General features: G+C 33.7%; 2 protein-coding genes across 3 annotated transcripts in view; one reads left to right on the top strand and one right to left on the bottom strand.

Moving 5' to 3' along the window:
• NLRC4 (NLR family CARD domain containing 4) overlaps positions 1 to 5,282 on the bottom strand; it is a 41,431-nt gene extending 36,149 nt beyond the window's left edge. Inside the window, exon 1 of the mRNA XM_011372112.2 lies at positions 5,091 to 5,282. The gene's annotated coding sequence lies outside the window, so the exon portion shown is untranslated. The remainder of the gene's footprint in view (positions 1 to 5,090) is intronic.
• Positions 4,731 to 23,334, top strand: YIPF4 (Yip1 domain family member 4). Of its 2 annotated transcripts, XR_002783256.1 has the most exons (7): positions 4,731 to 5,060; positions 13,299 to 13,433; positions 14,698 to 14,851; positions 16,124 to 16,295; positions 18,723 to 18,800; positions 20,099 to 20,212; positions 22,929 to 23,334. XR_002783256.1 is itself a non-coding variant. In XM_011372110.2 (6 exons), the coding sequence occupies exons 1-6, from the start codon at positions 4,982 to 4,984 to the stop codon at positions 23,064 to 23,066; spliced, it is 735 nt and encodes a 244-aa protein (XP_011370412.1). In that variant the 5' UTR covers positions 4,733 to 4,981; the 3' UTR covers positions 23,067 to 23,334. The 2 variants fall into 2 exon arrangements, 1 of the variants encoding a protein (XP_011370412.1); XM_011372110.2 differs by lacking the exon at positions 13,299 to 13,433 and having other exon boundaries at positions 4,733 to 5,060.
• Positions 23,335 to 27,720: the final 4,386 nt, after the last annotated feature.

Raw genomic sequence — 27,720 nt, 5'->3', positions numbered from 1 at the left:
TAAGATTTTCTGCTTTGCCTAACCACAGAAATTTAACTCCCTGCTACCTTAACAACAAAGTATAATCAAATGCCAAAATAAAAAGTATAAAAGTTGTACTCAAATCACAATAAAACGGAACAGTGTCACACCGCCTCTGAGCTGTGTAGTCGACTGTCTCCCGCGCCGACGCCTTGCCCACCTTCAGGGCCCCCTGGATCCTGTCGTGGCTGGACCGCGGCATTTAATGATGGGGTGAATGAGGGTGTCATTTACTAAGATAGAGGACCAACAAGTTAAAAATGAACGAGCAATGGTATGACATACTGGTCTTTATGACTCTACAATGTGCTTAAATAAATCCTGAAAACGTCCAGTTCAGTTTTTAAACAGTTATTGTCCATTCATTTAAGTGTACACAATGTCTGCTTCCTTGGCTATAAATTTAATGACAATTGACTGAGGTCTTGAATTTATCTACTATTATACTACCGTTTGTTGCATTACATTCTTCTCTCTCTAGTATTAATTCAAAATTGAAAACATTTCCTTCCATTCATATCCAGAGTGTCTCTCATACCTACTCTTTAGAATCTGTCCACTTTTCAAGTGCAGTTAGCCCTTGAACAATGTGAAGGTTAGGGGTGCTGACTCCCTACACAGAAAAGAGCATGCACAGAAGTGTAGAGGTGAGAAAGAGTTGGCTGATCCTGAGAACTGAAAAATGCCAGTATGATTGACTGCAAAAATCTGTGTATAACTTTTGACTCTCTAAAACCTTAACTACTGATAGTCTACTGTTGACTAGGAGCTTTACCAATAATGAAAAGTTGATTAACCCATATTTTGTATGTTATATGTATTACATACTGTATTCTTACAATAAAGTAAGCTAAAGAAAAGAAAATGTTATTTAAAAAAATATAAGGAAAATACATTTACAGTATTTAATGAAAAAATCTACATGTAAATAGACCTGTGCAGTTCAAATCTGTGGTCAACTGTAAAGTATAATAAGTTAATTAAAATCAATAAATGAAAACTGAAACAACAAAATATAGATCCCTCATCAAAGTGGCATGTTTTAAAAATGATGATATCCACTACTGATAATAAAGATGGGGGTAGGAAAAAGTACTCTTGTACTCTGCCAATGGAAGGATGACTTGTTGCTACTTCTTAAAAGACAAGTTAGCAATATATGTTTAAAACCTTTAGACATTTTTACCCTCTTTGACCTCAGTTATTACTCTTTTAAAAACTTATCCTAAAGAAATATTCATGAATATATACAAAAGTACAGATACAAAGCTGTTTATCATGATGCTGTTTATAATTACAAACATTCGGAAAGAAATCCAGTGTCCAAAGATAGGGAGTTGGCTCTAATAAATTATAAAATATCCATTAATGAAACAAAAAGAAACATTAAAAATGTAGAAAAATATATGGGGACATTAGAAAAATGTTAGTGTTATAAAACAATGTGTATGGAATAATATGTTATATGTAAAATGCTTAGAAAAAGTATTGTAAGGATTTACACCAACATAGTGTAACCCTCTATAGGTAATATAATAGGGTGATTTTTGTTTTTTTATTTTCTCTAATAAGTATGAATTACTTAAGATAAGAAACAAGTTATAAACACAAAAACAAACATGGATTTCCCACTTAGGTTTGAAGACGTTTTGAAGAATATCATAAAGTTTCTTAGTCTGAGTAAACTAGCCCTCTTAAACAATATTTAAAACATGAAGTTAGATCAGCAATTTAAACATAGTATTTGTACCACTCCTGGAAGGTCAACAAACCCATTATTTAAAGAACCAAAAACAGGACATGAATTCTTGAAACAAGAATCATAGTCTGAAAATATCCTGACCTCAGCTGCCCAAAGTCTGGACTGAAGAAATGGATGTCTACAACTTATAAGGATTATATTCTCATTGACAAAGTGGTTACTGAGAATGTAGCAGCACCTGTGTAACTACATAAAAAAAAACAAAAAACTGCTTTTAAATTTTGTTGTGACTACTGCAAGTTGATTGCTAAGGTGTCAAATTCAGTTGACAACCAGAGCTATGTAAAGTGACCCAAATACTTGGACAGAGCCAAAAAAAAAAAAAAAAAACCCACAAAGAACAAAAAACTTAAGCATCAAAGGGCAATAATGAACTCTGAAGAATAGCAAAAAGCAATAGAGTTCCAGAGCATTATAGTTGGGACTCAGGTATCAGATTATCAGGGTTCACCTCTGGATTTTACCAATTAGAATCTCTGTGATCTTTGGCAGGTGTTTAACTTTTTTCTGCCTAATATTCTTTATTTGTAAAATGGGGAAAATAACAGTACCTACTTCATGAGGTTGTAATGAGGATTAAATTATTTAATGTAAAACATTTACAATAGTACTTAGTGCCATGAAACTGTTAGCTATAAGAATTATGTAGCTGTTATTATTACTGTTATGTATTTGAGTTTCAGAAGGAGAGGAGAGATAGAGTAGCAGCAATATTAGAAAAGATAATAACTGAAAATTTAAAGAATTGAAGAAAGACAGCAACCTTGAAGTTCGGGTTATCCAATAAATTCCAAGCAGTATAAACAATAAGAAATCCATACCACATTCATTTCAGTATCCATTCTCAGCATATAGTAAGACAAAGACATATTAAAGGCAACCAAAGAAAATAGAAAAATCATCTTCAAAGAAATGAAGTTCATTTCTCAATAGCAACTAGAAAACAGGACCATGGAATATCTTTGATGTGCTGAAAATAATAACTGTTGACCTATAATGATACTCCAGTACAAATATCTTTTTAAAACAGAAGCGAAAAAAAAAAAAAAAACCAAAACATTTGTAGGTAAAACTGACAGATTTTTTCCCCACCAACAGAGCCTTACTAAAGGAAATCTTAAACGATGTACTTTAAGCAGAAAGAAGGAGAGAATCAGAGATGAAAGAATAAAGATAAGCAAAGAAAATTTTTAAATTTTTGGAAAAGCAGAACGAATACTGACTATATAAAACATAACACCAATTTTTGTGGGGTAAAAAATAAGCATAAGTCAGAACTAAACTATATAACAACCATAGTTTCTAGGTTGTTTTGTCTTATCAAAGTTAAGAGTGTTCTAAGGTTCTTGTATTATCTTGTGATAAGTTAAGTACACATTAAAAGTTCATTGTAACTGATAAGAAAAGAGAAGTAGAGGGTATAATTTCTAAACTAGTAAAAGGAAAAAATGAGAGAAAACAATCAATGTAAAGAAAGAAAACAAGACAAAATAAGGTAGAATAAACAAAAATAAATCCAATGTACCAAAAACTACAATGAATGTAAATGGACTCAATGCTCAAATTAAAAGGCTAAGGTCGTTAAACTAGAAAAAAATGCTATTTACAAAAAGACATATCTAGACTGTAACGATATAGAAAAGTTGAAACAAAAGCATGGGCACAGGATTCTGGCAAAGTGGAGTAGGAGCTCAGCAGACAATTTCCCCAACAAAACATCAATTTAACTAATGAAAATTATTTTTAAAAAACTATTATTTAAACTCTCAGAAAATTGTCCTAAGGGCATACAACATATGGCAAAATAGTCACTTGAGAAAAATCTATTAAATCTTGGTTAGAATTGTCTGAGAGTGGAGATTCTGTGCTGAAAGAGGCAACTTGTGAAGACCAGGGGCTGCCATACCCCCAAGTGCTCACTCATAAAGAGCACGGGTGTCACTCTGGGAAGAGCAGGTCTCTGCCTGCAGCCCTGGTGTAGTCACACAGAGGTTCTGCCTAGGCAGAAAGGCAGGACATGAAAATATAAAGTTCCATACTCTGCAGGGAAAGGACTGACTTTATTCAGAATAATGCCTAAGACCGCTGTTGAAACATCAGACATTTGGAAGGAGAACAAAAAGAGGTTACCAGTTACTAGCCAGAGGGTTAATGGAATAACTAGAGAAAGATAAACAGGAGCACTCCTGGGATAATGGTTAACTCTGGGGATCTGGGAAGCTGTGTACATACATTCGATTGCATCCACTCAAGAGAAATCAGGGCTGAACGTGGAGTGGATTTGAAAGCATTCCCTAATCCATACACAAACCCATCAACACAGGCTGAAAGCCTCCCTGGCATAAATGGCTTAAATACAACCTATGACCAAACTCTTACTGAACAATAAGCTGTGATAAAGGGGAAATTCCTAGGAAATCAGGCGTAAAAAAACCATGTCAGCAAAATGGCAGACTAGGAAGCTCCAAGCCCTTTTTCTCCAAGGAAACAGCAAAAAACCCAGAAACTGGTAGAACTAATTTACCAGGAGTTCTGAGATACAAAGGTCGTCTACAGCAACCAAATGAAGGCCCAATCAAGAAAAAACTACCTTCAAAACAGTAGGAAATTTCGTGGTATTTTTTCATTTGCTTTGCCCTATCCTTTTAACAAAATCTTGGGATCTTAGACAAGGGCTGACTTCCAGACACGTTCCTAGTTGTAAATTCTTGAACCTACTCAGTTAACAAATAAAAGGAGAACATAAGTAAAGAAAGAGAAAGAGATGAGACGTTAAGAAAACAAAAACAGCTCAGGGGGAGGGGAAAGCCAGAGTGGCCCACGAATTAGAAGTGACCTTCCTATCCTGGATAAACTTCCGGAATCAACAGCGGGTCGGCCCAATCAGAACCTTTCTCCGGGAGCCAATGGGAGAGCACATTACAAAGAGCCAATCGCAGCGGCGCTGTCACTGTTATGGTCCTGTCAGGACGCCGGCGTCGTGGTGCTTGGGCGGTCGCCACCGAGAGGACTTTGGTGGGCAGTCTCTGGGGCAACCCTGCGGCCCGCTGTGCTCGTCGCAGGCCTAGCTTCCAGCCCGCACCTCCTGTCTCACGGGCCGCACCGTAGGGCGCGCGTGGGGGTCGGCGCGGCGGCCGCCTTCGGGCCTGGGCCCAGCCGCAGCCTTCTTTACCGCCGCCGGCTCCGACGGGCCGCGAGATGCAGCCGCCGGGCCCGCCCCCGGCGTATTCCCCCACTAACGGGGACTTCACCTTTGTCTCCTCAGCTGACGCGGAAGGTGAGACTGAGCCCCCGACGGGCCTCTCACCTCGGAGGACGCCGGGCGGGATGCGGCGGGGTCTTTCTGGTGCTGAAAGAGGTTGTGGTCAGGGTGGGGACGGGCAGCAAGCTGACTGGTGACTCAAGCCCTCTGCGTCTGCGGGGGCCTTCCAAGAGGGCCCGAGTGGCCGAGGGAGGGGTGTAGGGGAGCTTTCCAAGTGCATTCGGTCAGCTCTGGCTTACCCCATTCCGTGTGGGGCAGGTTTTTCCAGGTGACCTGCCCGCCTTAAGTGAGCCCACAGAACTCGAAGATTTTAATTCTGGATGACTTGCTATTACTCAGGAAAGCGATCGTTAGATTGGCCAGGATGAGTGTCAAAGAATGAAAACGAGGAAGGAGAGCAGCGTTCCTCTGTTATTTATCAATAGGTAACTTGTGCTGGGATTGGATTCGGCCCTGCAACTACATGGAATTCGATATCTTGCCTACGTCCCAGTTTTCCTCTTGTTTTTTTAGGGTTTGACCTCAATATTCAGAGAAGTAGACCCAGGTATACTTAAAACTTATTTTAATCTGGTTAGGTGTTCCTAATAGCTTCTACAGATTTCCTTGTACTATTTTGATGAAGCACTTGTGCTGGAGAGCTTTTTCTACAGCTTAGGAAAATTTGTTTTCCTCCTCGTCCCTGTTCCTTACCAGACTCTTAACTTTTTTAGGCTTTGTACACCAGTGATTTTCCAGTGACCAGACTTCCTGCCTCATATGAAAAAATAAATTATATTTAGCTATAGAAATTTCAGTCTAAAGAAAAACGTAATATTTTCTCAGAAATCCAGTTTCATAGTGCATCAGTTAGTATAGCTTGTTTTCCCTTTTTTCTGTTTTGTTTTCCTTATTTTGTTTTTTCATAGGTATTTTTTAAAAAAATAATACCCTAGTTTTGTTACAATTTAAAATGTAAAATAAAAATTTTATCTGTCATAGAGAACATAGCTGATACGTTTTTTTTTATTACTGATGTTTAAACTTAATACGAGTATTTGGTGAAATAAAGCAACCCTAAATATTTCAGTTTGTTTCATCTGCATTTGATAGCATAGCGCTTAGGGTGAAATGTCAGCTTAATTTTCCAGACTTAAAAAATTATCATTGGATATCAGAACCTGATGTTTGTTCAGACTCCTCTATCAGTGTGTATATTTTTCATGTCATCCCTTCCCCCGGGAATTACCTTTCTTAAATACACCTAAAAAATTTGACAGAATGATATAGAATGAGCTAACGCATTGACTTTATATACTAAACCAAGAAACCTGGAATAAGTAAAATCCATACGGTTTATTCAAACTTGATATAGCCTTCAAGGATATATAGACTCCCTGTATATCTGGGAATATATAGACCAGGGAAGATATGTGTATACTAACACCTTGATGTGTATAACTTTGTACAGCTGAAATTTCCATAGTATTTTAGCAGTTGTCTTGGTTGATCTTTATAAGAATCCTGCTGAGTTTTATTATTTCTGTATTTTATAATAAAGCAGGCTTAGGGAAATTTAGTAACCTCCACATGAAGGATCTGGAATTGAGATTGGGTGTTCTGTCTCCTCAGATTTCTTTCCACTAAACCGTGATGCCTCTTTCTTATATTTTTTAAATAGAATAGTGTATCTGAAGTATAGTGGAAAGAGACTTGGATTTGCATCCTGGTTTTACCAATTACTGTTTATGTAGTATTAGGTGAGTTACTTAGCCTCTCTTAATAATACCCAAGTACCCAAATATTTAAGTACTATATCTGGCGGAGTTGAGTGCTCAGTACATGTTAGCAGTGGTGCTGCTGTGTCGGTTTCAGCATTAACAGGTCCCACACATTTATTGTTCTCCAAAATGAACATCTAACTCTGCAAACTCCAAGTTTTTTCTCTGGTTCCTAAGATGTCTTGTAAATTCTTGCTGCTTCCTTTTTATGCTAACCATGAATGTTTTAGGCTTATAGATATTTTCAATGTATACTTTCCTTCTAGTTTTCTGTCCACATCTCTCTTAATGATACCAATCCTTATCATTTGATCACATATCCTTTGTCCAAAAATCTGTCTTGATGTTTCATCTCCATACCTATGCATATCCTGAACGTTATGTTTAAAGTACCTTTGTTCTCCTTACTCCAGGTTGAAACTTAAAACTGAAATCAAATGCTCCTTCCATGGTGAAACCTTGCTTAACTCTCCCTCAGAACCAGAAAGTTCTCTAGAAATCTTTTCTATATCCTAACACCTACCACAAAACCCAGAATATAAACATCACAAAATAATTGTTTGTTATAGGGATAAATGATTTCTGCTTTCTTTTACCTCATATGACATTGATACTTGGGACTACAAAACTTAGCACATTTTGGATGGCAAAACTAAATAATTACTTGATTTAGAGCCAAAAGACTTTAAAGTCCTGACTCCTATAATAGCTCTGCGATGTTGGGCAAGTTACATAACTTCTGTGAGCGTCCATTTTGTCACCTGTAAAATGAAAAGCACACCACTTATCAGAATATGGTGAGAATTATTTAAGATAATGTGTATCAAGTCAAGGTCCATAATTATAGTTGAAAGAACATGAGCTATGAGTGACTAAATCAATAAATGAATAGTGAAATCCAGACTAAATACTCAAGTCTGTGGTGTAAAACTGCATACAAAAGCAGTAATGAAATGCATGTGTATAAATGTAAGAATGTAATGATACTGTTACATATATGTAAAGTGTAGTATAGAATTCTTCAAGGCAATCCTTTGAAATTATTTTATGTCAGACAAATAGTAATTCTTTACCTGGTTTATGTCCACAGACCATCAGCATTGGCTTTACCTTGGTACTTAGTAATGCAGAATCTGCTCTAATTATAATTTGCATTTTAACAAGATCCTTCAGTGATTCATACGCACATTAAAGCTTGAGGAGCACTGATTTAGAATGTTATGAAAGATCAGAAGAGGAGGAAATTTTCTCAGCTGGGAGATCCTGGATAATTTGATGGAGGTTTGCCAAACTTTGAAGGATAGATAATGTATTATATGTATAGGATGACAGGAGTTACATCCATGTGCAAAAGACTGCATGTGAGGAAGTCTCTGACTCCAAGAAATGGTCTAATAAGAAAGAGATTTAAAATTTTCAATAAATGCTATAAAAAATTTGGTTCAAAGGAAGAAGTTAATTGTGCAGAAAGCGATCAAGGAAGTCTTCAGGAACAGATGAGGTATATTTTGAAGAATAAGTAGTTCTTCAGATTGAAAAGGTGGAAGAACATTCACTTAAGAACTATGCAAGTAAAATAATTGGTGAAAGCAGTCCCTATAGCTTATACTTCTCAGTCTTCACAGACCTAAAACAATGCTGATGTAGACCATGAGCTCTTTGTGGTTAGAAGCTGTGCTTTACTCTCAGTATCATACCCACTGCCTGGCAGGGAACCTGGCACATAACAGGAACTCAGTAAATGTTTGATAAATGAATGACTACTTGATATTTTTTGCTTAAGATAAAGGTGTTGTGCTACTAGAACTGAAGCCAGCACTAATTTGACAAATTCAGCAACCGGTTGGAAAGGGCATGAACAGAGACAACTAAGCAAGAAGGATGTTCTAAGCCACCCAATAGTCATTTTCCATCCTCATGTTTTTCTACCTCTGAATATCTTTGTATCTGTATTGAAACATTCATCTTTCCTCCAAATCTTGAAACTTTTCTTTCCTAGGATAAGCCTCTACTAGTGCCATTATTTTCATATCTCCCTGCTTCATTTGGAACCTTTCCTTCTCTTCTCTAGTTTTTTCTCTAGCCGTTGCTATTTCTCCTCTGTTCCTTTCATTTCTATCATCACTCATAGGTCTCTTCTAATTGGCAGAATTTTTAATTAAATCTGCTTCTTCTCTTTTTTCTTATTTTCACAACTAAGCTATCTCTGTCATATCCCATATCCTCAGCACCCAGGAATCTCTACTACTATGCTGGAACTTTGCATCCTATCTACAAAAGTATCTTCAGTAGTGTTTCTCAAAAGGTCATATGATGACATAATGTCCATGATGACATAAATTTGATAAATAATGTAAGCTAAGTTCAACTAGTTTCCTTAATGCAGAATTCCCAAAGCCTTTGATATGCCAATATTAATTCTGAAACTGTAATTGTAGTTTGGCAGCGTTTTCCAAATTCAGTGAACATCAAAAGTCTTTTGTGAAGGACATCTGGTAGGACCCAGATTCCACAGAACATGTATAGAGAAACATGTGCCTATAAAATAAAGACAACTGGGTTTTGGGGGGCTGATATTTATGCTCTTAACAATTTGTTCCCAACCTATCTTCCACAACTTTAGAGATGAAATCTGTGCCCATCACAAGCCTTGGGCTTCCATGCCTTTGTCCCTGCCATTTCTTTTCTTTGAAATGATTTCTCATTCTCTGCTCAGCCAGCTATCCCTCATAGCCAAATTCAGGTTCCACCTCCATATAACCTTCCTGACCACCTCTCTGAGAGCTTAGGCCTCTTTACTCCTCTTTACAACTTGTGTTCAGTAGGCAATTTGTGTTGTTATTCACCTACAGAAGAGTGTATTTTACAGTGCTAATAGGGTTGTGTATCACATCTTAGATTTTTTAAATTGAGATATAATTCACACATCATAAACTTCACACTTAAAGCATAGAATACAGTGTGTTTTGGTTTATTCACAAAGTTGTACAACCGTCACCACTATCTAATTCTAGAACATTTTCATCACTCTGAAAAGAAACCCTATACCCACGTATCTACCCATTTTCAGTCACTCTCCATTCCTCCACTTGCCTCTTAGCCCCTGGCAACCACTAATCTACTTTCTGTTTATAGGTTTGCATAGATTCTGGACGTTTCATATAAATGGGGTAATACAGCATGTGACCTTTTATGTCTGGCTTCTTTCGCCAAGCAAAATGTTTTCAAGGTTCATCTATGTTGCAGCATGAATCAGGAACTCATTGCTTTTTCTGGCTGAAATTTCATTGTTTAAATATCAATTAGAGTTTAAATTCCTCAAGGTATCTCACTTCTTTATATTACTCTTAGGGCATTATAGAAATAAGTAATCCATTAATATTTATTGATGGATTACTTGATCAGTGTTAAAATGAGGGAGGAAGTGAAAATGATTTAATGTTTGTGATATTGTTCCTCTTGCCAAAGGCTAGAAACTTGTCGCTCACTTTCTCATCTTCAGTTGGTCAATAAAATTATTTCAGAAGAGCTCCAGAATAACTATAATTTTTCTTCCCTTTCTGCTGACACTACCTTAGTTCAAGTCCTGACCATTTCTCATCTGTACTCTTTACTGTAAAGCCAGTCCTCTATAGTGCAGCTAACATTGCTTCCAAAATTCAAATCTAATTTTGTATATTTGTTTTATTAAAAGTCTTTAATGTCACTTCTCGATTTAAGCTATATGAAGCTATTTGCCCTTCCGTTAAATTAATTCACTCAACCAGCACACATTTGTTAGTTGCCTATTATGAGTACTTGGGACATATGTTCAAAACAAAACTACAATAAAAACACTTAGTTCTGCCATCATAGAACTTATAGACATTATCCAAATAATCACACAAATATGTTATTATAAACAGTGGTAAATGCTAAGAAGGAAAAATCCAGGGGAGTATGATAGGAACTTAACCTAGGAGTCAAAATTTCTTAAGCAGTTATATCTGAGAACTGAAAAATAGGTGGCATTTAATTATTTTAAGTTAGAGGAAATGGCTTGGTACAACGTCCCTGAGGTAAGGGGCATTCTGGTTCATGCAAAGAACTGAGAGGCTTAGGGTGGGTGGCTAGAGCATAGCGTACAGATGGAAGGGTGGGGGCAAGAAATTGTTCTGGAGAAGGCATGTAGAGATTTTTGGATTTGAGCTAAAGAATCAGTGGGAGTCCGTCGAAGGATTTTAAACAGGAAAATGAAAAATTTGAATTTTAAAGATTCTTCTAACTATAGTTAAGAAAATGGATTGGAACAAGACAAGAATGACTAGGGAGATAGCAGTTAGTAGACCATTATAGTCAAGCAGGAAATGATAGTTTGCACTAACTTGGTGCTGGTGGTAGAAATGGAGAAAAGTGGACAGGTTCAAAAAAATATTTAGAGGTAAAAATGACAAAATTTGGTGGATTGGATGAAGCAAGAAACATGGGAATGAAGGAAACTATCAAAGATAATCAAATTTCTGGTTTGTAATGCTGGATGGATAGTGGAACCATTCACTGAAATAAGAAACTGGAGTAAGACCTTAGGTAACAAGAAATCAGTTTTGGACTATTGAGTTTTAGATGCTTTTGACTTAGCTACAAGGAAATGTTAAGCTGACAATTGATTCTGTAGGTCTACAGAAAAGACCTGAGTTCAATATATTGCTTTTTGAGCTCAGCCTTCTTCAATCTTCTTATCCCTTCTTATGGTCTTAATGTTTGTGTCCCCCCAAAATTCATATGTTGAAATCCTAATGCCCAATGTGATCGTTTTAGGAAATGGGGCCCTTCTGAGGTACTTAGGTGGAATCTTCATAAATGGGATTAGTGTTCTTATAAACAAGACCCCCACAGAGTAGAGCAGCTCCCTACCCGCTTCTACCATGTGAGGATGCAAGTAGTCTGTAAGCTGCAAGAGGACCCTAAGCTGACCATGCTGGTACCCTGATCTTGGACTCTCAGCCTCCAGAACTGGGAGAAATAAATTTCTATTTGTTATAAGCTACCCAGTCTATGATATTTTGTTACAGTTGCCCTAAGACACAATTTTATACAGTCTTAAAATTTTTTTTTTATGGATTAACATGATCTAGCAAGCTCCAATATAGGTCTAATAATCATTATGTACTTTCTTTGGTTTTTTGATATCTGTCATTGGCCTATATATGCATTAAAATGTTTTTATAGCTAAAATGGAACAATGGAATTTATACCTTCAGTATAAAACATGTGTTTCTTTTGCCAAACAAATACTCAATTTTGTTTTTGATTAAAGCACATACGGATTTTATTTTCAAATGAAATGAAATGATTTTTGTCTTTGCTCTTACTGAATGTTAAATAAGAAAAAGCTTCACATATTTAAGAAGTCGACAAGTACCAACAAAACATTCACTATTCATTGCAGGATACTCTCCTTTCACAGAAGTCTAGAACTTGTCTAGGGGCAGATTAGTAAATCCTGAGTATATACTATCATACTGCACTGACCAGATTCTTCCTCATCTTTCAAAGTGGAGTTCTCAGTCTGAGTAGAATATTGAGAGAAAAGATCCCTCTCCCAGTAATACACTTGTGTTGAAAAGGAGAGAAAATTACTGTTAAATTTTGTTCTGTAATTTTTCCAGGGGGCTTTCCATAAAACTTGAAACTTACTGATTGATATTCTTCCTTCCACTGAACCCAAACAGCAGTGGAAACATTTTTAAGATTTTCTTTTGCAATAGATTTTTTCAAAGATTATTTCCTCTTAAATTCATTTCTATTTATTACTATCTATATATTTTTCTTACTTAGAAAATGACAATTATACATAGTGTCGTAAGAAAGAATTAATTTAAAATTAGTGGGGTTTTTAAAATCTGGATACCTATCCTAGAGTTGACAACCAAGCTAGCTGGTTCTTACTCTCGTTTAACTTAAACCAGCTGTACTCCTAGAGTGATTTAGAATCTTTCTCCTTTTTTTTTTTTTTGACATTATTCTTAGTAGCTTGCTACCAATTTTTTGGACCTTTCTGTTGTTTTTTTTGTACCCACATCTAGTTGTGTCTTAGGAGGTACTAAGGGATGTGTCAAATTGCTGTTGTAGGCATTCATATATGTTCATAATATTTTTTTCCTACTTTGCATGGAATGGAAAATAGTATGAATTTGTGAGCTAAAGGTGCCTTTTTGAAGTTCTGGCACCCATGTTAGCACAAACTACTAACCATTCTTTATCACACCATTCCTTAGCACTATAATTTATATATCCTTTTTTGGTTTAGATTAAGAATTTTTAGTATAGTCCTTTCTATGGGCCAGGAAACAGTTGTTAAGGTCCTTTCGTGCCTCATATTCTAAAACCTTTAATGCCACTGCTTTACTAATGATTTCCTGATCTAAATCTTCCTCTTGTTAAATCAAGAAAAATACTCTTTGTACGTCCTGTAAATGGAATTTTAGTTAAATTTCAACTCTTTCATTTTCAGCTGAGGTTAAGACAAGCAGAAAGCGATTTTGAGAGACTTTTAATTACAAGAGTCTACAGCATCTACAAAGACTATTTTTAAACTTTTAAGTAGGGAAAGACAGTGAATTCAAAAGTACTTGCATTTTATCTCTAGGTGAGTAAACTCCCTTATAAAAACTTTTAGAATCATGTAATGTTAAACCTAAAAAAGAACTTTGGGAAACTGGGGACCATAAGACATTAATGATTTGCTGTATTAATTAGTAGGTAAGCTAGGATTTAGCTTCAGAATGCACACTTTATTATAATTAATTGCAGGAGTTGTCACAGCCAGACCAAGATGTGACATAATTGATCCACTCATTGATTGAAGTTTAAGCCAAAATTTTAATGACTGTTCTCAAAAGCAAACCTAAAATTTAGGTTAAAATTAAGCTCTTTTTTGTACTATATATAATCTCCAGAGAAGGCACATCTGTGTTAAGAATGTTCTGGTTTGCTGTTGCCAAAATTATGTTTTTAAAATACCACTCGTCATGTGGCTTCCAGTTAACAATATTGATGGTTGTTTACTAGTGTGTATTGTCTGATCCTACAATGTGTTTTTTCTTAATTCCTATATGACCTCAAGCAAGTCCTTTAGTATTCCCAATTTTTTGTGACCAGAAAATGTAGCATTTGTACTATCGTGATTATCTGTAAACTCTAAACTCCTGTGCAGACTGTGAATGGAATTTATTTTGTAATGTGGGTGACTGAATCTCTTCATCATTTTTTAGAGCTGACCTAAAAAAAAAAAATCTTTTATTTTTGCTAAATCTGAAGATGAATGATGTAATTATATAAAGAAAAGCATTAGCTGAAATAAAAGGGAACTCTTACTAGTCAGATTTATCCAGAACTAAACATTAATATATGAAGCATTTAGCATAGCTATTTGGTACTTTAAATGAAAGAATGGAAAGGTAGAGAAGAATTATCTATAGTTTTCCTTTAGCAAATAAGTTATATCTAATGGTTTATATATGTACATATGTAATGCTTTTGAGAAGACTGTGTACAATCACTTTGTTTTGAAGCACACAATGTGTATAATAATGAAGGGACTCCAAAATGTTATCATGTAATATATTTTGTATATATCTTCCATTTAAAATTTAAAGTTATTGTTATAAATCTAGATTCTGGTACCAACCCAGCTAATTAGCAATGAAACTTTTCATATGTCTTCACTTCTCTCATCTTTTGTTTTCTTGTAAAATAAAAGATGATATTTAGATATCTATAACTTTAAAATATGAATATTGTATGTAATAGCAGATCTTCAAATGATAATTATCTTAGCTGAATAGATGCCCATTTGGTTAAGATTCACACATTTTACCTTGGTTTATCATTTTGTCCTCTTTTCTCCTAAGAGCTCAGTGGTTCAATAGCAGCACCAGATGTCAAATTAAACCTTGGTGGAGATTTTATCAAAGAATCTACAGCTACTACATTTCTGAGACAAAGAGGATATGGCTGGCTATTGGAAGTTGAAGATGATGATCCTGAAGATAATAAGCCACTCTTGTATGTAAAAATAGTAATACGTACTTTTTGGTTTTTAGAGCTAGTGTGTGGGGCGATTATATTCTTTCATTGTTATTTAAAGATAAATATGGAAAATCTTAACAGTTTTAGCTGTTTTCAGTTTTACTAGTAATTAGAAAAACTGAAATAATGAGAGAATATTTTTAACCTATTAAATGGCAAAAATTAAAAGAATCATAATCCTCTGTTCTCTCTCTTTATCTCTCTCTCTATCTCTCTCTCTCTCACACACACACACACACATACATACATACATACATACATACATACATACATACATACATACATACTCACTCCAAACTGTTAGGGCTTACCTAGATACATAGCTATCTCAAGTAAACGTGGCGCTTGCTGTGGAAATTCAGTTTAAGATAAATTAAGATGTCCAAGAAGATTACACTCCACAATCTCTCGTATAGAAATTCTAGAGCTACCACTGAGAAGATTATAAAGAGACTTTCATTTTTTTTTAAAGCAACTGTGTATTACTTGGGAAAAAAGTAAAGAATTTAACAATTTTGGAAAGAAAAACAGCTTTGTAAAATTGAGGCATTACTAACTTATTCTCTGTAGTAATTATTGGTAGATGAAGTGCTAAAACATCCTATTTCTATGTTAATATACCATATTTCATCAAATCTAGGATGCTCATTCTAAGATGCTTATAAGATGCAGTTATTTTACGATTATCAATAAGAATGAAAAAGTGCTTAAAACAGTATAAAGCCAGGATATGAAAGGCTTTCTCCTTAGCATAAGGATAAATGAGAAATAACCTACCATAAAAAAAGAGACAACAGAGAAGTTTATTTGTCTCAGTGAGACACTCGGTAGGGTGTTGGAAGAAAAATTTCCCCTGAGAATGTAAACCCTACCCTCATTCTCATATAGGATTGTCGTCTGAATTATCAGTATAATTCAAAAAAGTTTCAAGCAGATAATTTTATTTTAAAGTTGTCCCAAATTGGTAGTGCCTGCAGGGGACTGGCAAAAGGAAAGGCAGATCTTGTAAGCACTTGGCTTCATTCCAGGCTGACAACAGTTGCAAGACACTAACAATTGTGAGATGCATCCAACTTTAGAGATGTTGAAATGTTGAAAATGAATCAGTGAAATATATGGTACTTCAAATGCAAATGTTTTGTTGACTTATGTATGGAAATTGTACCATTATATTTAAATTCTACTGCAACTGTCTCAGTTTTCAGAAGTGTTGTGTGCCTTTAAAAAATTTTTATTTTACAATTATAGGGAGGAATTGGATATCGATCTAAAGGATATTTACTACAAAATCCGATGTGTTTTGATGCCAATGCCATCACTTGGTTTTAATAGACAAGTGGTGAGAGACAATCCTGACTTTTGGGGTCCTCTGGCTGTTGTTCTTTTCTTTTCCATGATATCATTATATGGACAATTTAGGGTAAGTATACCTTACTTTATACAAATTCTAAATGTTTTAAGAGTTTTAAAATTGAAGGTAGCCAAATATTAACTGTAATATTACATCATATTTGAGAAATGCTTTACCTTTACTCATTATTTTTCACTTGTTATCCCTAGAATTATTCTTAATTAAATATGTGGGGAGTGCCGTAGATTATACTTTCCAAACTCTTCCACATCATCATTCACATAGGAAGTATTAATATTTTTCTAGCAACTGGAGTAAATGGATGCAACTTCTCCCAGCTGACCAGAAGTGACCAATGACCAAAAGTGACCAAAAGGGCTGCCCACACCCTTTCTGATCTCTCCAAAGGATGAAGAATTTGAAACACAAAACTCGTCACCATGTTCTTACCTTTTATTCATTTTTAGTTCTGTTTTTTAAAATAAACATTCTAATAAGTGATGACAAGGATTCCCTCAGTATTTGTTTTTATATACTTTGTCTTATTCTCAGAGGGCTTATCTTTTATCATCAAGACATAACATACACACATCACTCCCTCATTCCTAGTTTAAGACTTTACCACAAAGTGATTTAGAAATGAATTAGTTTCCTTTTGCTGCCGTAACAAATTTACACAAGTTTAGTGGCTTAAAACAAGACATATTTTTTCTTTTGCTGTTCTGAAAGTCAGAAAACCAAAATAAGTATGAAAGGGCTAAGATCAAAATGTCAGCAGGTCTGATTCCTCTGGAGGCTCTAGGGAAGAATTTGTTACTTGCCTCCTCCCATGTCTAGAGGTTGCCAGCATTCCTTGGCTTCACATCATTGTAATCTCTGTTTTCATGTTCACATTGTCTTCTTCTCTACTCTAGTCATATCTCCCTCTCCCTCCTTTTTTTAAGGACAATTGTGATTACATGTAGTGCTCACCTAGATAATCCAGAATAATCTCCCCATAGCAAGACCTTTAATGTAATATAACACTAATACTATTAATATTTACTTTGGCTCAGTAGTTTATATCAGGGATTCTGTTGAAAGTGTAAAGACTGTGGAATAAGTTGAATGGAGACTCTGGTCTCCTACCTATCACCAATCCTTCTTTTAGAACATTTCTAATTTTTTTTTTTTATTTCATTTGAACAGAGGGATCTGAGGCTAAAAACAGAATATTACTACCTCCATAGAATATTGCTCATTTTGGCTTTGCTTGATGTTTTTTTATGACTGAATTGGAGCCATGTATTTTTGGCAAGAATACCACAGAAGTGACATTGTGCCCTTCTCTGTATACTATCAGGGATTACATTATGTTAATATGTCTTATTACTGGTGCCGTTAATGTTGATTATTTGGTTAGGTGATGGGATGGTATCTGCCCGACTGTGAAGTTGCTATTTTTCTCTTTTCAAGTAATATATATCTTGTGGAGATACTTTGTGACTATGCAAACATCCTGTTTTTCATCAAACTTTAGCCTACTAATTTTAGCATCTATTGATGGATTTTCCAGGGAAAAATAATTACTATATTGTTTACTGAGTGGTGATTTTCTACTTTCCTCATTTGTTCTACATGTATGAATTGATATTTATGGCACAGCTATGCCTTCTTTGCCATTACTTAATCATTCATATATTTATGTCAGTATGGACTCATGGATATTTATATTCTCGATTGTAATCCAATATTACTATCATTTATTTTATTACTCAGATTGTTTCAGCTTTAGCCATTGGGAGCTCCTTCAGGTTAGCTTCTGTGTCCTTTCAACATATTCCCATCCTTTTTTGAACACTTCTTTTCCTTCTGACTCCACAAAGTGTTCTAGTTTTTATTTTACCTGCCTCGGCCCTGGAATCAACCATTTCACTGTGGAATCCTAGTTCCTTTTATTGGGGAATGATATTTAGAAACCAGAATCTGAGCAATAAGTATGCTTACGTAGCTTCTGGGGTATTATTTCTAGACCCTCCAAGTAGACAGAACTTGGAAATATATGCATGTATCATTATTATGCTAAGTCTCAGGAGTTGAAATGCCTTCCATATTCTATTATTTAGATAAATATGTAATTAATAAAAATTTTAAAGACCTCCTGAGAAGGTTAGTAACTTGTTTCAGGGATAAATTTTTCTCGTAGGATGCTATAAACCAGGGTGTTGGGAGTAAATACTCTGTTCTCTTTTTATAGTAATCTTTTACCATAAATCTTGAAATACTGAGGTTTCCTTAGGCAGTTGATCATTGCTAAATGTTCATTTTGGATGTAAAATTGTATTACACATTGTGTTCTTATTAAGTTTTGGAAAGATACCTGGGAACCCAAACAAACTCTCTATGACCTGAAATGGGTATACCAAAGTATCTTATGGCAGAGAATTGAGTTCCTGGGAAATTATCAGCTTATTTGGTACAAAGATGTTAATTCCATTAATTTCTTTTCTCTTGAAGGTGGTCTCATGGATTATAACCATTTGGATATTTGGTTCACTAACAATTTTCTTACTGGCCAGAGTTCTTGGTGGAGAAGTAAGTAGTCAATTTTGAAAATAACCTTTGTTTTGATGGTAAGCGTTATTTTTGATACTGCAGATACTATTAGTAGCTATATATATTATAATTGTTTCTTGCCCTAGAATTGCTTTTCAGTTATTCTACTTCTTTAAGATTATCAGCGTACTAGTATTGTACATACTCAATAAATTTTATAAGAAATGAAGCAGAAATAAAAGATTCCATCCCACTTATCAGTAATTTACAGCTTTTTAGGGAAGCATACAATATATTTTTTGTTAGGGCAATTCTTAAACTTTTTGATCTCAGGTCCCCAAAGAAATTTCTTTATGTGGGTTATAGTTATTGATATTTACCACATTAAAATTAAAATTAAAAATTTATATATTCATTTAAAACTAAAAACAAATAAAATACATTTTAACATAAATACTACATTTGAAAGAAAAGTAACTAGGATGAGTTCCATGGTGTAGTAGTTAGCACGTCTGCTTTACATGCAGAAGGTCCTGGGTTTGCGCCCCAGTGGAGCCATGGTCCATAGTCTATGGCCATGCCACCCTGAACAAGCCCGATGTCTGATCTCAGAAGCTAAGCAGGATCGGGCCTGGTTAATACTTGGATGGGAGACCACCTAAGAAGACTAGGTGCTGTAGGCATAAATAATAATAAATAATAAAAAAATTAAAAAAGTAACTATTTTCAAGACAAAAACAGAAGAGTGGCATTGTTCTCCATTTTTGCATGTACAGTAGTTCCACCTTATCTGCAGTTTCACTTTCTACTGTTTCAGTTACCTTTGATCAATTGCCATCCAAAAATACTAAGTGAAAAATTCTAGAAGTAAACAATTCTTAAGTTTTAAATTGCATACCATTCTGAGTAGAGTGATGAAATACTGTGCCATCCTGTGCAGGACGTGATTCATCCCTTTGTTTAGTATCCATGGTATATACACCTGCCTTTTAGTCCCTTAGTAGCCCTGTAGGTTATCAGAACAGTTATCAGGGAGAGAGACCACATTTACATAACTTTCATTACAGCATATTGTTATAATTGCTCTATTTTATTATGAGTTACTGTTGTTAATCTCTTTACCTAAAATTTACGAATTAAACTTCGTTATAGTATATATGTATAGGATAAAACAGTAAAGTATATGATACTTTGAAATATGATGGGTATACTACGTCATGTCTTCTTTATTCTCACATTTATGTAACTACAACAAAGAATATATATGATGTTCAGTAGTGATTAAAATGAGTATCATGATTTCTGTGATATTTATTTAAAAATTTGAAAATTCACAGGTTGCATATGGCCAAGTTCTTGGAGTTATAGGATATTCATTACTTCCTCTCATTGTAATAGCCCCTATACTTTTGGTGGTTGGATCATTTGAAGTGGTATCTACACTTATAAAAGTAAGTAGTGTGTATTATAAAAATTAGTTCACTCTTTTCCAATAACAAAAGCAGAATAGTTCTCTAGTTAAGAATACTATAATCTATAACTATTTATCAAACAGTTGGTAGTATTTTGGAACAATGACCTTACTCACTGACTTTATAATTGTATTTCTTTTATTTTCCCCTTTTAATTACCAGAAATTATAATGTATATCAAGGGGAAAGTAAAGAACAAAGAGCAAATCGGGCCTCAGGGATTTTTTAATATTGAATTTTTCTTCTCTATGGTTATAACATGAGTTTACGACTTAGATTTTGTGGGAAATGTTTATTTAAAAGTACCCTGGGCATTTATTTAATAACTCTTATTCTTCCTTGAATAGTAACCTCCTTATAAATATGATAGACATGGTTCTAATAAATTGACTTTTCTGTATGGCAAAGATAAAGACTTCCTTATGCCGTGTTAAATTTACATTAACATTTGTACCCATTTTAAACATTTACTGATAATACTAAGTATTAATCAATAATATAACTTAAATTTTGTCATTTATTAATTTTGAACAACTTTGGGAAATGACTGCTTTAGCACATGCTTATACATTACACAGTGAATGTAATGCTTTTTCTTTATGGAAAATAGAACTTTTAAGACCACCACTTTCAGAACTGCCATTATGTAGCCTCCACACTAAAAATATTTGTTTAAGTAGAGCCACTTGATTTTTATGACATTTGGTTTCATTTAAAGTTCATCACTAATTCCAGTATAAAATAAATGATTCTATTTAGAATTGGGTAACTGCAGGTCAATACTGACATTATATAAGCATTGGCTATTGAGAATAATATGGATTTTGGAACCAGTCAGTTCTGAATTCAAGTCCTGGTTCTGCCACTTGTCTGCCCTGGAGAGATATCTTTTCTTATTCTCCTCTGCAAAATGGGAACCTTAACAACTTTCTTTCCTCTACATTCTAATTCTGAAACTTTTTTAATTGGCATTATTAGCACTTAGTTTAAAAGTCTTGCAGTGCAGAAGCTAGCCCCATGCTGGCATTTAATTATGTAGCCTTAGTGAACATACCACTTTACTGAATCATTCAGGATCACTTCCTGCTTGTGAGTTATTTTTTTACTTGGGTAAAAGCCTGTTTGGATACTGCTAGGACTACACCCAAAATTGCTAAAACTGTGTCCTCTGGTTATTTTTAGTCATCGAATTCAACTGAAAATTGGTCCGTAATATTTTTTATGTACCACATAAATATTTTATAAAGTGGAAAAATCTTATTTGTGTCATTAAAAAATTAGGATAAAATTGTTTTTAAACTTGAGATTTTTCTTTGCCAAATTTTTTTTCCTAATTGCTTAATCTTCTGTGTGTAGTGAGCTACTGTACATGTTTCTTGTTTCACTCCAAGGTTTGTTGAGAAATATGATGCAAAACTCATTTAACTCCAGCGTTAGAATACAGTTTAATCTACAACAGCTAATTTTTTTAGTATTAAATCTCTGTAACTCTTACTAATCTTTAACTATTTATTTAGAACAAAAAAATTGCATCATGATGTAAAAATGCAATTTGATCATAATTTTATTTCATATTTTCCGATACTTTTCTGTAGGCTTAAAATATTTTATAGTTTTTTTGGTTTGTTTGTTTGTTTGTTTTTAAGTTTAAAAAGCATTATAGAAGGTTGGACCATCTCAAATACATTTTCGATCAGTCTGCCAGTATTTATTTCTTACCTCTGTACTGGTGATTCTTAACTGTGGGCAGTTTTGCTCCCCAGGGACATTTGGCAATATCAGAGACATTTTTGGGTGTCACAAATTGGGCATAGGGGTAGAACGTTACTAGATTATAGTGGATAGAGACCAGGGATACTACTAAACATCCTACAATATATAGGACAGTTTCCCGCAACAATTATCCAGCCCCAAAATGTCAGTGTGTCTATTATTATTGTTTCTATTATTGTTTCCCTGATTTCTCCCCTTGAAGTTCTTCATTTTATTCTGTAAAATAGCTTCAGTGATTGTATCAATAATTACTACATAAATTTCCAGTGGCAGTAATTTAAAATTAGATATGGATATGATCAGAAGACCACAGTATATTTTATTTAATTAAACTCGACCAAAATATTATGTTTTTTTCTCCTCTTTATTTAACTCGATCTTTCTATCCCTGGGAAGAAGCTGTGATACTTAATAAACATTGTATAAACTTTTAACTTAATCTGTTTTCCTACTAGGATATAAAGGACAAAATTTCTAGTCTGTAAAAATCAATTTTTTTTCGGCAGTCAAATTTCTGTCAGTAATTTGGCCCAATAATAGTTTTTCCAAAAGTTGCCTTATCTTACATCACCAGGGACACTTGTTAAAAAAGTTAATTACTAGACCCTTTTCTTAGAAATTCTGATTCATCAAGAGTAGAGTGAATCTCAGGATTCTTTTTAATAGGCACCCCAAGTGATTCTTCTGATTAGACATATTTGATAACAAAACACTTTATTTGCAGAAGTCAAGGAGCAAAGCAAGGACTAACATTCTTAATAAGTTTTAAACATTCTCAATAAGTTTTACTGTTTACCACAGTTGGTTGTCAGGGTAGTTTTAAACAATATTGTAAATATTATTTTTATTCTTTGATACCCAGAATGTTAATTGACTTGCTAATATGCTGCCCTTTGTCTTTTTTTTTTTTTTTTTTTTAAAGCTCTTTGGTGTGTTTTGGGCTGCCTACAGTGCTGCTTCATTGTTAGTGGGTGAAGAATTCAAGACCAAAAAGCCTCTCCTGATTTATCCAATCTTTTTATTATACATTTATTTTTTGTCCTTATATACTGGGGTGTGATCTATATCATATATGAGTAGAAAAAGACAATTACATTTTTGTGAAAGCTGGGAATTCTTGCTGAAGGGATTGAAGAAAAGCTGTTGCTGGTAAAATTTTACATGTTCCAGATGTAAAGACAGGTTTGAGGGTTTTTTTTTAAATAATTCTTTTTTTTTTTTTTTTTTTGTATTTAAGCAGTTGTAGTTATCTGGATTGGTCAGAATTCTAAATTCTGTTTGATTCCTCATATTCTAGTAAATAAAATATAAAAGCATTATGTTTTTAAGATTGTGTCAATATTCACCTAAAAACTTGTGCCAAAAGCACTTGGAATGGTAATTATACTTCACTTAAAGGGTAAAAATTACAACATCCTGATAATCTTAAAAGTGCAATTTCTTTCTTTTAAAGGGTTTTCTCCTACATTGCAGATCTTGTAGATATATATTTATATTTATACATATATATTTATGAAATAATTCTTATTATTCACAAAATATTTCTGAATAGCCGCAAAATTAAGATATTTTAAATCTGATGCTTAAACTTTCTTTAATTTGGCCATTAATCTTTTTATTTATAAATTTAAATTTGTTTTTTAAATTATAATTAAAAAAATCTCATACATACTTCAGTATGTTCTTGCTAAGAATTCTTAATAACAACTAAAACTAATATTAACAATTGCTGATGTAGATTTGATTTGTTTGGGTGTGCTTGTAACCCATTTCCCGTTTTAAGAAAAAAAAGTGAAGCTCGCTGCCAGCGTTAATTTCAAATCACGCGTGGGAATGCTACTTTTTCTAGGATTTGACATTTTCAGTGATTGAGAATTATATTTTGTAAATGGAAATATCACTACTATAAAATAGAATGCTACAAATAGAATGATGTCATTTGTTTCCAAAGACTATCGATATACTAGAGAGATGCGAAAATAATAAAAGCGAGATATTTCGTGGCAAACTTTGGGGGTAAGATTAGGACTGTAATCAGCAAGTTATCTCAAGTTCAACGCTGCAGCCATAAGCGCCACCGGCAAATATTCTCAGCAGACGGGAAATGGGTTAAAAACTATTTTTGAATATTTGAACTTCTGATTTAAAGTTTCTGTTTATCTTTCCAACCAAAGGACCAAAAGGTATAATAGATATGGCATTCATTAAAATTGTCAATATGTTGAAAAGCACTAATATTTATAGCATCAGTAAATATTTTTAAGTGGTACTCCTAAGTCATAAAAATTACTGGAAAGAGACCTTTAAAATCTTGTCCTAAACAATGTCATATGAAATAGAAAAAAAAATAAAATGCTTCCCAGCTGTGTGCTCTATTTTATAACACCTTGTCCTGTATTACTTGATATTTTAACAAGTATCAGGTACTCTAACAAATGTACAATACTTGCTAATGGAAATAGTAAGAAGTTTTAGTTGGTGAAATTTTTTTTGCAAATAATTTCATAAACTATATGTACCTTTAATATTACTTTGTAAAGTAGATAAAATATGTTTATAAAATAATAAATGCCTATAATAACTAATAGCAAGTTATCGTATTCTGGTCTCAGCTGGAAGAGTTAACTGCTATCAATATGATAACATGGCCAGCTCTTGGTATGTATTCCTTTATAAACCTTATCTGTCAGGAAATATCCAGCAACTCAGAAGCAAACCTACAAATCAGCAAGGTTTCAAGCTCATCTCTCTTCCTTTTACCCTCCCCGCTGCCAAAAAAGAAAAGAAACCCTTATTTTAAGCTGCAGGAAAAGTGTGGAGCTATCTTTGAGCCAGAATAATGTGGAAAGTTACATATGCTGATTTTTAAAACAAGTTTAAGAAAATAGATTTGAAGCACCAGGGGGATAGAACCTGTAGAACCTAAAATAATATAAAGTAGCGAGGAAGATCTATATAGCTATAGAAGCAGCAACTGTAAAATAAACATTTGTCATACTTAAGGAGTTCCTGAGTTCGTTCTTTGTTAACAGTGGATAATTATATTTGATATTTGTTGTGTCGACTCTGGAATCTTATTCCAGGAAGTTTGAGAGTCCATGCTAAGGAGTAGAATTTTACTAAGCAATAAGGCAAGGCACTTTAAGACCAACTATATCAAAAAATGGTTAAATTTTTTTAAGCACCATGTTTATTCATAATGGTATAAGATAAAATGAGATATTTATGTTCTAAAAAGGTATTTAAAAATAACAGCATTTAATCTTGGGATCTGGGTATATATAAATGCAGTTTATAATGTTTCAAGTTCAACCAACATCTTCATGTGCTAATGAGCAAAGCAGTTAAAACAGATTGTCAGTTTGAAAGCATGATGTGTAATTGTGTACAAGATACAGTACTGTTACAGCTAATAATGGTAAGCTGATCACAACAATGTCCTTTCGAATTTTTATATAATATTTTCTAAATCATATTGATTTTAAATCATGATTTCCAACCTAATTATTAGTTCATTAGTGTTTTTAAAATAGAACTAGCTAGTCTCTTTTAGTTGTATGTGTGTGTGTCTTGCTATTAGTTATAGTAATCCTGATGAATGTTAATCCTCAAAAAAAGAATTGAGACATTTAATTATGTTTTAAATTGATTGTAAAATAATTGAAATTTTCATTAAAAATCAAATTCTCCATATAATTTTCATTGTATTAAAGAACGGTTTAGGAAGATTTGTAAAGTTTTATGAACTATTATAGAACTTGCTTATTTCTAAGGTCTATAAAACAGTTTTATATATAATGTATCTGTTTCCAAAAATCCCCCAAATGTTAATATACTAATATAGAGTCCTAAATTAGCGAAAATTTGCATTGACTTAAAATGAAGTAGATATTTTTGTTTATTGTTTAAAATTTAGTCAGTTTCTTTTTAAAAATTTTGATGTAATAAAACATTGAATAAAATAATCTTTCTACAAACTTAATAAAAACAGAATACTTTTCATATTCAACAAAACTAATTGGATATTTTTAGATGATTGTTATTTACCTCTTACATTTTTGTTAAGGCATATTTTAACCAGTTTTAGAATTTAGGGAATTGTGACACATTAAATTTTGTTAAAATATCTTACTTCCGTTCCTTCCTTTTTTCTTTTTTCTTTTCTTTTCTTTGTTCTTTCTTTTCTTTTTTCTTCTCCCCTCCCTTCCTTCCTTCCTTCCTTCCTTCCTTCCTTCCTTCCTTCCTTCCTTCCTTCCTTCCTTCTTTCCTTCCTTTCATAGTTGAACAAGTTTTGTTTATTGTTTTGTTCTTTGCAACAGAGAACAAACACATACCGTGTGGAGCCATAGGGTGTCTCAGTGTTAAAGAGGACCTATTACAGGATTTAGGCTTGTGTTAATACAATTCTTTTCGATTGCATGGCGTGGCAGTCTGAAGAAAGTCTTAACAGAGCTTAAAATCACCCTCTCACCCTTAGCAATTTTCTGCTCTGATATTTTAGTCACATAAACAATATAATAGTGTTTTATCATCTTCTTTCATAGATGGTTTCCTTAATTGAACGCTGTATTACATCTTACCTTGTGTTGCATTTTAATTTTCCTTTAGAAACTGAATTATGCGTGTGCTAGTCTTCATTTGTATAATTTCTTGTCAGTAGTTTGTGTATTTGAGAATCCGTTGCCACCTTTTAAATAAATCCCAAAATATGATTTTGACCTCATTAAGACTAGACATTCTTATATTTCTGCACTTGAAATCATGATATTTTCTAAAGAAAGGTACACTCGTGAATATATTCTCTTTATAACAAACTGGTATAAATTTTTGACCCTATCGTGTATCTTTATAAAGTATAGCTGTCTGAAAAGAAATGGTTAAGAAAATATTCCCTGTACAAGGCATATAGTATTAAATATAAAGCTTAGGGTTAGGTTTCTCATTTGAAATCTTTTGATATGCTGAGGTTGCAGTTTGGAGGTTAATTTAGGGAATGTCAAGATGGTTAAGATGGCATTAGTAAAATAATTCCCTAATATATTCTGTATTGATAGTGACCCTGGTTTCAGCTTTTCTGATTTTCACCAAAATATGCACAAGTTTTTACTTTAGAGATACTTAGTTTATAGTTTGCAAGAGCTTGCGAGAAATTCCTTAAACATCCCTTCTGAATAGTTCAGTGCGATACTGATGCTATCATTGAGGTTCTTTAAAGTTAGATATTAATATGAAAATATTTATGAAATATTTTTAATTTAACATATTGGAGCATATTACAGGTTAGTAACACTTGAGGGGGGTGGTGAGTAAGCTTTCTTACCTGTAATAATTTCATTAAATTAACATTTAGAATATAAGTAAATTCAGTTTATCGAGAAGAAACCTTAGTAGTTTTTTAAAAAATAATAGTTGCCACTGAGCAATTTTTATTAAATAACAAGCACAAAAAAGCTAACCAAAGTATTTACACAGGATCAAGTGAAATTATACAGAATGACTGGTTATGGGAGAAATTTGTCATCTGATGATAAAGAGAAAATAATATAAAAGTAGATGGCTGCTATTCACATAACCACTTATTGAAGATAATTGAAATTTTACATTTTTGCTTAATTTTATGATCCTACCTGCTTTTGTGGAATGAATGAATTTTGTGGAATTCTGCTATGTAAACTGTCATTGAAATAGTGCTCACTATTTGATAATGAAACAAC

The sequence above is a fragment of the Pteropus vampyrus genome, unplaced genomic scaffold (genome assembly GCF_000151845.1).
Source record: "Pteropus vampyrus isolate Shadow unplaced genomic scaffold, Pvam_2.0 Scaffold200, whole genome shotgun sequence".
In the NCBI taxonomy this organism is placed as follows: domain Eukaryota; kingdom Metazoa; phylum Chordata; class Mammalia; order Chiroptera; family Pteropodidae; genus Pteropus; species Pteropus vampyrus.
The sequence above is the reverse complement of the archived record's forward strand: the minus strand, read 5'-3'. Positions and strand labels throughout refer to the sequence as shown.

What these genes read in the sequence shown, in the direction of transcription:
- YIPF4 (XM_011372110.2), top strand. Translation starts at nt 4,982, where the DNA reads ATGCAGCCGCCGGGCCCGCCCCCGGCGTATTCCCCCACTAACGGGGAC. An exon ending in GAAGATAATAAGCCACTCTT is followed by an intron (nt 14,852 to 16,123) that starts GTATGTAAAAAT and finishes TTACAATTATAG; the next exon opens with GGAGGAATTGGATATCGATC. An exon ending in CCAGAGTTCTTGGTGGAGAA is followed by an intron (nt 18,801 to 20,098) that starts GTAAGTAGTCAA and finishes GAAAATTCACAG; the next exon opens with GTTGCATATGGCCAAGTTCT.